Source organism: Drosophila sechellia, chromosome 3L (assembly GCF_004382195.2).
Source record: "Drosophila sechellia strain sech25 chromosome 3L, ASM438219v1, whole genome shotgun sequence".
NCBI lineage: Eukaryota > Metazoa > Arthropoda > Insecta > Diptera > Drosophilidae > Drosophila > Drosophila sechellia.
This window is the reverse complement of record NC_045951.1, coordinates 18,235,055-18,244,967: the sequence shown is the minus strand read 5'-3', so window position 1 is coordinate 18,244,967 and position 9,913 is coordinate 18,235,055. Positions and strand designations below refer to the sequence as shown.

Below are 9,913 nucleotides of genomic sequence, written 5' to 3'. Positions count from 1 at the left end.
CTTTTAATTACTTCGGAATAGCTGATTTCATAGCGGTTTTCAGTTAATGCAGGTGATAAAATCTGAGGGAAATCAAATTGCACTAATTGATTAATTCGAATGGTTGAAGCACGGGGATATTGAAATGGCTTTATTAGTTCCTTACATTTTATAATATAAAATATTTTCTTATTTTTTGAATATGAAAAGAAATTTAATCCAAAATGCGGTTATTACAAACCTGAATCCGGAATAAAACTTTTCCCTTATCCTCAGCATTTCATGCAATCTACTTGTATTACTTTTTGCCAGGTAAAATTCAGCAGAAGTTTCATTTAATTTTCCGTAAAATTTTGTGAAGCTCAACTATCCCTGGCAGACCCATTAAAACAAGTAAACAATAAAACACTTAAAGGAGCAATGGCTTGAGATTGAGCAAACTATTTGCTACCCATTGTTATACATTTTTTGTGCTTCGTATAAATATTTCGAGTACTCTTTTTTAAAGAGAATTCGATGGCAAATAATATGCTTTTCTTCTTATAAATATATATACTGTTAATATAAGTTCTAACAAAATTATTTGTTTACAAACTATATGCTAAAAAGGGTAAATAAAAACAATGCACTCATAGTTACACGTTTTTAGTTAACTTATACAGAAGTAGGCATCGCAGGTAAATATTTTTTTATTTGCTAAATTGTATATACAACGTACATATAGGTTATTTACTATCGGTCTGTAAGCATTCCTTGTATTGTTTGAGTTTAACCATAATAGATCGAAAGTAACTACAAATCTGACTTTGAATTTTTCATGAGTTAAGTTTCCATTTTATTGTTTCCACAAAATTTCCCTCACATTTTCATGTTTGTGCCATTTTGCTCAATGCGCATCTAGAAATTGTTTTCGCTACTTGTTTTCAGACGCAAGAAAAAATATTGCTGCAAACTTCAAATGCAATTTGCTGCACTTTAAAGGGTTGCATCCCCCTCGACCCCTCTGCATTTCTGGGCAGGATTTTTGCCCAGTTTTTATTGTTTGTTTTGCCAGTGCAGACACGTACAACGAGGAGGAGCACTGCAATGAAGTTGAGACACACGACTGGCATAAGTTTGCCACTTCTGCATTTTCATTTTTTTGTGCCCGCTTTTTTCTACAGATATTTTCCTTTTATTATATGATTGCCATAAGTTTTTGTCGCGCTTGCTTTGTTTGGTGATTGCAAACATATAAACACGTTTAATGGATGGAAATCAAACGATTGGGGGCGTCGAGATTTTACTCACTATTTTTTGCAGAAGTAGTTAGTTTAGTTTTTAATATTAAGAAATGATTTATGAAGACTTAAGGAAGGAAAACATTGAAATCATTGTTTAAAATAGGAGCGACACTTCATTTCCTGCCCGATTTGGTAGCATTAATTTCTTTAAAATCGCTTAATTATTGATTTCACTTGAACTCAATGTGAATTGCCTTGCTTGTGGCTTTCTTCGAGATAAATACCAAAGTCCGTCCCACCGGAAATCCATCAAGCAATCTGTCATCCCCCCAAAACGACCTTCCAATCAAAACGCCCACAGAGCTTTGCTCATACGTGTGGGTGGCGGCTGAAAATGCATTTCCCGTATATATGTGCGCAGATATCCTTCCATTAGAAGGAGCCTCTGAGAGGCCGGTCGCCTTCGTTAGCTTTGACCGCAACAGGCAACAAATCAACTTAATTGTGTATAGAACCGTCAGGGGCCAAACCATGTGACACTTCCTCGGCTTTGAAAGTTTTTGGCCCGAATTTGCATAGCAGCCATGTGGGCGAAGAGGTGGCCGGAAGTGCAGGATGGCTGTGGATATTTTCCATCATTTAAAAGCAACTCAAACGGCAATATGCTTGCGTCGCTCCGCTTGAGAAAATAAACATCCGCTCCATGGGCATTTAATTAGTGTCACTTCTCCTTCGGGCTTCTTCCGATTGCTCTGGTTTGATGGCTGGTGGAGCAGGGTTGGGGGGAAATATTGCCAGCAACAAGTACATTTAATTACACACACGAAAGTTTACGTCTCTTTTTACACGCTCCTTCCCTTTCCCCACCCAGACAAACTTCTCTAACTCAAGTCAACTTTTTATATTTCTTTGGCGCTGGCAAAAATTTTATTTGCCAATTTTCTCTGCTCTTGATTCTGTACTTCAGTGCTCCCCCAACCCCACCACCTCACATTTGTCATCTTCCTTGCAGTCACTCCCCTTCACATTTTGCAATACGAAACAACACTCGCGTGACCCACGGCAAATTTAATTTGAATGAAGCAGCATCAGCAGTGAACACATTACGCATACGCCGCGTTGTACGCAGTTGTCTCACAGCAGTTGTTGGCAGCTGTTACTCCGCGTGGTGGCAACTTGGCATGCAGGCATTTTAGCCAAACGCAGGCGAATAATAATAACAATATCATGCTTTGTCTGAGTAGCGCCTCCTGAAATTTTAATGACTAAATGTCACATTAACAGCCGAAATGGATTTGCACGACACAACAGTGCTGAGAAATGTGGCTCCTGCGAGCGAAGCGGAACCAAGCGGATCCAATACCTGGATACACTTTGAAAATTGGGGATAGTGTACATATATGCAGAGGATATTTCAGGTAAGTATCGATGTTGATAATAGTAGATCCTTATGCTTATGCCAGTTTTTCCTAGTTTTTCCCAGTCACACTGAAAAAATGTTTGGAAATTGAGTTTAAATTCAATTAAGATTTATAAAAACAGTTGCTTTCAATTTATTTTTCTGTCGTGCTATTGCTGGTGCTGCAACCGCTGGCAGCTCCTCCGCGTGTCATGTGGCATCATCTCCACCTGGTGGATCTGCTCCACTGTTCATTTACCTCAGTCCATCAGACAAAGCTTATTTCGCGCTCGACTGCTCGACTCGGCTTGGGCCAACGCAGCAAACTGGCTGACTGAGTGAATGACTGACTGAGTCAGCGAGTGACTCTCGACTCCACCTGCCCTCAACGGGAATATGTATACGTACCTGTGCCTTTATTATTCTTTCACCTCCATCGCCTTCGCCTTGCACACACATATGAGCAATCAACTTGGCGCTGCACGTAGCAAGGTAAATCTGGAACATAACTGCGGGTAATGACGGGGGATTCGGAAGGATGCGAGGATTGGCACGGAGGCGTCCTCCTGTAGCGTTTGATTTCAATTTGATTGAAATTGTTTGTTCGCTGATATTTTAAGCTGATTATATGCAGAGCATGCTTTGTGCGATTTCACTTGTTATCTGACTGCTAACAGAACATCGGTGGAAATCTACGATACATTTAATTGCGCTCTTATAACCTATTATTGAAAATTTGAACAACTTTTGTGATAAACAAAAGACGCTACAAACACATTCAAAGTTCATAATTCTGCTAATGGAAGCAAAGAAAGTGCCGTAGCAAGCAGAACTGGAATGTCTTAGCAAGCAGTAAAGCGACTGCTTTAAATATTGTCCATAGGGTTCCCAGAATCTGCATGCATAATTATCTTCCAGATCTTAAAGAGCTCAATATCTGAAAAGCACGAAGATTAAAAGGGTTTTATCCCCACTAAAAAATAATTCGAAAATTAAAAGACGCGTCGAGTTTGGTGTTGCCACCTACAATGTATTATAGAGTTACCAGAGTGTCGAGTCACCACATCACGCTTTTAAGCTAAAATCATGGTTTGCCCGCGAAATCGTGATTTTGTGTTTCCACTCAATAGATACCTATATCATATCTAGCCATTATAACGTGGTTTGTACATCACATAAATACAGTATTTTGTCATTATGCCATTGGAAACAGTTTCGTAAACTTTTTTCAACCCAACTGTTAAGTAGCTTGGTGGCAAAAATTTAGGAAAATAGGTTAAGGATACAAAATGCTCTGGTCACACTGCAGAAAGGAAATATCGCCAGTCATAGCACGTGTGTGAAAAGGCAAAGTTGAAAATTGTGATTGCACTTGGCATTAAAGCTTCTTCGATTTTAGAAAACATCAGTCCAATAAAGCAGGTAAATGTCCACACCTTTCAGTGATTAGAAACCGTAAAAAAACATCTTGCAATCATCGCAGCAAGATGAGTACAGTCGCAAGCAACGATCAGCACGAGGACACCGGTGTGTTGCCGATGCCCGGCACGGGCAGCCCCAGCTCCCAGATCCAGCAGGGGGGCAATGGCGCGATCGTGCCCAGCTACAAGCGTGCTACTGACGGCGAGCAGAGCGAGGCGCAGGCTTCAGCTAGCTGCACTTCAGTCGCTCTGGGTCCGTCAGGTGTTGCCACCATTGCCGACGAAGTGAATGGGTCATCATCTGTGAGCAGCCCCGTGCAGCCGTCCTGGATGTGCTCCGTCGCCAGGTCCCAGGACAAGAAGTGCGGCATTTGCTTCGAGACGATCATGGAGAAGGAGGGAGGAGATAGGCGTTTCGGCATCCTGCCCAGCTGCAACCACGTGTTCTGCTTCCAGTGCATTTCCACATGGCGTCAGGGCAAGCAGTATTCCTATCAAGTGACGCGAACTTGCCCCGAATGTCGCGTTTGGTCTAACTTTGTATGTCCCAGTGTGGTTTGGGTGGAGGAAAAGGAGGAGAAGGACCAGCTCATCAATGATTACCTCGCCGCTTTGAGTGCAAAAGACTGCAAGTACTTTAAAAAAGGAAAGGGCGTGTGCCTCTTTGGCAACAAGTGCTTTTACAAGCACGCTTTGCCCGACGGAGAACTCATCGATGCGGGATTGCCGACCTATGCTCATTGGCTACCGATTCCACCTGATTTTATGGGGTTAGCCAATTGGTTTGTTGTCGGTGATGACAGTAGTTCCGACGACTCCGATTTATCGGATTTCTCGGATTTCTCGGATTCCTCGGACGAAAACTAGACTGCAAAAACTGGAGGAGATAGGAAAAACACCAAGTCGTTTCAGTTGGGTTACATCACAATTCACTACTTAATTCCAAGAATTTTGAGGCACTTTTTACTTGCATTCGATTTCCATCACGATTTCACTGAAGAAATATTAGTATCAATAAATAAGCAGTATAATTACATTTTGAAAATAGGTGCGCTGGTCTGGAACCTACAACTGATAACCTACAAACCTGAGACATTTAATATCAAGATATCAATGCTTTAACATAACTATTCCCTTTTGGAGAACTTTCTTTCAAAATGAATCTCTATAATATACAATTACATTTTGATACAATTAAATAAAGGGGACTAAAATGAGAACTTTGTTTCTTTATCTTTATCGGGGTCACCCCGCAATTCGAACTCTTTCGATTGCCCTTGGAGATCCAACGACATTTTGAGCCACACCTGAAAGGAACATCGCTTTTCCACTTGGCCATGTGCTCATTATCTAGCCAACCGCAATACGAAAAAACCCCGAGCCCCATTAGCAATCGTTATCTTCAGAGATGGCCAGGCGAATTCCCATTAACTGCATTTCAGTGAAATGTCAACTGGATTTTTCTCGTACCAGTTTTCCGCTTGGCTCGTCGCTGATGTGTTTCAGTTGCCTTTATCTGTATTTATTTTTGTTTTTGTCCGTGAGTATCCTTTTTGGCTGAAAGGATTATACGACCTGCTGCTGACGTCCTTCTGCTGCATAAGTTGTGCAAATATATACACATGCAATGACTTACAACTGATTTAATATGATAATTGGAAAGTGAGTCAGGAGATAAAGCAAGCCCCCCAAAGCCCTCGACTTTCCCCCACTAAGTGCCACCTTGGATGTCGCTTTAAATGCCCCCACCGACTGACTAACTGGCTGACTGGCTGGGTCCTGAATGAATCACTTGCTGGCGTTTAGCATTCATGCAGGAAGACTTGAAAGGCTTCGCAGCCAACACCAAACATCGCTCTTTTTTTCAATTTTCAATTAGGCGGCTTCCCATACTCCCACTAACTCGTATATAACCCAACCGACTTAACTTAGCCAACCAAAAGCAACCAACTCGAGTATAGCCAAAAGTGCAAAGGAAAGAAAAAGTTTGCATAAAATGCTTGTTATAAAATTTAATGAAACCACACACGAGCGCGGAGCGCATATTTTTGGAATTCCTAACTTTTTCAGGGTATAAATGAGGTAGATTACTCTGGGAAGCCAAGATGCTAGGATACTATAGGTTTTTGATGTATTTTAATTCGCTGAACAATTTTAAAGGGTATCTATAATTAAAGACCACTTATAAAATCTTTCCTTTGCTTCCAATGAAACATTTTGTTTATATTTGAGTAAGGTGTTGCTGAGATGAAGTGCATTTATGTTTCGGCTTTAAGCTTACCTAGGGTATTCTATGAGCCTTCACTTGAGAGTCGGAAAACCTTTCTTGTTGCTCTTTTCCGCTGACGTTAGCCCACTTTCCGCCCCTCATTTTTCGGGAAGCCAGCGCAACCATCTTAATGATTTATGAATTTGCTTATCACGTATTTTTCTGGCAGGCCATATACGCGGTCGCTTTTCGCCAAATTAAATGGGTCGTACGTGTTTGCATAAAAGAGCTAAATTTCTTTGAGTGAGTGGGTTTTTTTCTTCCATTTCCCACCGAATGCTGAAGCTCTGGAGCCCCGCAAAATGGTGGCGCTTCATTAGCCAATCGCTCGTCCATTCGGCCAACGGGAACCAGATGGAGCCGGAAGAAATAACCCTCACTTGGCTACTTTCGTTTTAATATTCGTGGAGTGTTTTCTTGGTCGCCATGTAAAATTTATTCGCTGAAAACTCATTCCATTCTCCTCCCAGCGAATAAAAAGTACACAGAAAAGTTGAAGTTCGGAGCCAAAGTTTTCCATTTAACGCTTGCTTGACCAACAAATTCACTTTTATCCCCGAATGTCGCCACCATTTCGCTTTGATGATCCGGATGCGGGTGTGAACACAACCGAAAGAAGTCGCAGTCCAGTGCCCCCATTATATTTTCGGATTCCTTCCAGATTAGGCGAAACTAGTTGGTTTACTTTACAGAAAGCTATTTTAATGTGACGACTACAATTATAAAAAAAAATAGTAGGTATACAAATGAATAAGTTATGTTTTTAGATTTGTTATTTTAAATTTTATTAAGATTATTAGTATGCACCGAACTTCTTACGCAACTCTACTGCTCATTCTGATTATACTGAAGGAATATCTAATGGCTTTAGATTGGGTCTGAGGAAACTGCGGTCTAAACCAAGTCAATCAATTACAAAATCCGTGAAAAAGGGACGTCTTCCTATTTGTCTTAACCATCCCGGTGATTCCTTCTCATCTTGCTCCGCGGGGACTTGCCATCTTTTCTAATCAGTTTGATGCAACCCAAGTAGCGGGAACAGAGCCTGGCTCATTAGGAAGTCAACTAGACCGCCAACAAATTGTCTTCTTTGGGTTGTCCCACAGTTTCCTGGGGGTTGGGTGGGTGGCTTTGTGCACCGGCACGTGCCCGGGAAAACGAGTGAAAAATACCCAAATAGTTAGCAGTCTTGCACTTGTCTTTATTGAGCGGATCCAACTGTTTGTGGGGTGCCAAGCTGTCAGGCAGTCATCCAGTCAGTTTGTCAGATGGTCAGTTAGGCAATCTGTCAGTGGTCAGTGGTCTGTCGGTCCATCTGTCAGAGGTTTGTCCGGTGGTTTGGGCTAATAATCTGATTGACTTGGGACCGCCGAACTGTTTCCTAGCATCCTAAGTCAACAGAAGCACACAGAGTAAAACATTTTGGCATTTTCATTTATGAAACTAGAAGCCGTCCTTAAAGTGATTTTCGGGTGGCACAAGCTGAAAGTATTATGATATATACATAAATATATCTGCTAACTCGTTTTGCAGCTTTTACTTTTCCATTAGTGCAGATATTTTGTTGAATGCATCCCCAAGGTAACCTTTGACTCACATTTCCTGTTCCCCTCCGCCCCCCTGGCTGGGATTTTAAAATCCATTTGAAGATATTTGCTCGATTTCTGCTGTATGGGAGCACGGCAAAAAAGGAAGATATATACGGAGTACCCAGAGTGTCGCATTATGAGACGACAAAAATTGAAAACTAAAGTGCACTTGTGCGTCCTCCTCGGGGATCGAGGGATGGAGAAATGGAGGACTATATATATATGTATGTATGCAGATGGGGCCAGGCACGGACCCGATGGAGAGTGGTTAGGTTTCGGGCATGGTCGACCGAAATCCAACCAGAAAAGGCATGCTCGTTAGCATTCACTTGACTTGGTCGGCACTTGGCTCCGTTTCTTTTGGTCCTGGCTGTGTTTTGGTTTGCGCATTCCCCGAATTTTCAGTTCATTATATTTGTGGGCATTCAAGATATGGGACACTTTTCAAATTGACTAAGTGTTCGGGGAGCCAGTATTCCACACGTGATAAATATCAATTTTTAATGATATTTACGGAACATACATACAGGAAGAGAAAGTTAAAAAGTAAATGGTATTTGCATAAATTCTGTCAATATTTTAACTACGAAGTTAGATCCAACTTCGATTCGTATTGTAGTAAAGTTGGTTTTGTTCTTTAACAAGTTAAGTTAGGAATAAACTGAATAAGAATAACCGAAACTTGTTGGTGTTTACCAATTAGTTAATTAATATATTTAAATTCTTCGTGCTCCATTTAATGATTTTAAAGTCAGATTCCATTCAATAAAGCTCATTTATTTGTATAGCTCAAAAAGAATACTTTTTGCTTACTTATTACGCAAAATCGAATGTTTGTAATGCTTAATGCATTGTCATCACATTCGTTTTTTATTGAAAGCGTGTTCGGTAGGAGTGCGGTGAAGTAAACAAAATCCTTAGTTGTTATATTTCCCCTTTTCTACAGTTTGTGTTTGATACTCGAGTGGCTCTTGTAGCACGCGCGCCATTTTTCAGGATAAATAACGAGGCAAATTGGGGTAAACGATAGGTTGGTTGGTTGGTTGGGAAAACGGGGCACTTTTCTGCCTTTGGGCAGAACGAATTGCGGCAAGCGCGGATCCGCCGGAAAATCCCCATCCAAAATCCCACTGAATGTGAGGCTGGTGGAAGGATTTGGCGTCGACGGCAATGGCAGCCGAAAATGTTCACGTTTTGAGTACATCCCATACGCGGAATCGATGCGCGCTGATTGATTGACAATAAGCGTAAAGTGCCGGCTAAGACAAATGTGATTTGATTCTTCTGCACATGTGAAACGCTGCAGTCTGACAAATATGATTAAATCGTGCCGCGGATATATACCCATGGCATTTGGCATTGATTTGCATTTTCGTCTGCCTGTTTGGTATGGCTTTTCCAGCCAGCCAAATTGATTAATTGGCAGTGACACAATGACTCTTACACTTACTTCCTTGTGGGCTTTTCCATTGTTTTTAGAATGCGAATCGATGATAAATGAAGTGAAACGTGCCGAGCGTGGCTGTCCGCAAAGCATTATGCAAAAGTTCTTGGCCGTTTCATTGGGGAAAATGATGCGTGAGCAATTTTCCAAAAAGTTGAATTAAATGGAAAATGCCATCTCGCCATCGGGCAGTCGGCAAATTCTTGCGGTCTGCTTTTGTCTTTTCAATTAAATCGAATAATGCCAATCGAAGCGTGTTGAATAAATTTGATTACGTGAACTTTTTGAGAGCGCATCGCACTTCAAGAAAGTGCTTATGCAAAAAGTTATGTACATGGGATTATGTGGCTTTGAAAAAGTTATGTAAGTGACAAGAAATAGAAAACTTAAATGCTTTGTTAAGATATGTATCAAGTATTAAAGCTTGAAACTGAATCAGGTGGCTATTAAACCTTTAGAATCGCGTACTTTTCCTTTACTGTATGTGTTATTTATCGCAATTTTGCGACTTATTAAATCATACGAAACCTTCAGACAGCGTTGCAATTACATTACCAAGCGGGCCCAAATTTTTTAGAAGCCCTAATCT

At 41.1% G+C, this 9,913-nt stretch overlaps 1 protein-coding gene across 1 annotated transcript; it reads left to right on the top strand.

Moving 5' to 3' along the window:
- The first annotated feature begins 3,013 nt into the window (after nucleotides 1-3,013).
- LOC6618339 lies at nucleotides 3,014-5,234 on the top strand. Its single transcript, XM_002042575.2, has 2 exons — nucleotides 3,014-4,023; nucleotides 4,085-5,234. Exon 2 carries the CDS (start codon nucleotides 4,089-4,091, stop codon nucleotides 4,887-4,889), a length of 801 nt encoding a protein of 266 aa, XP_002042611.1. The 5' UTR covers nucleotides 3,014-4,023; nucleotides 4,085-4,088; the 3' UTR covers nucleotides 4,890-5,234.
- The last annotated feature ends 4,679 nt before the right edge of the window (nucleotides 5,235-9,913 follow it).

What these genes read in the sequence shown, in the direction of transcription:
- LOC6618339 (XM_002042575.2), top strand. Translation starts at nt 4,089, where the DNA reads ATGAGTACAGTCGCAAGCAACGATCAGCACGAGGACACCGGTGTGTTG.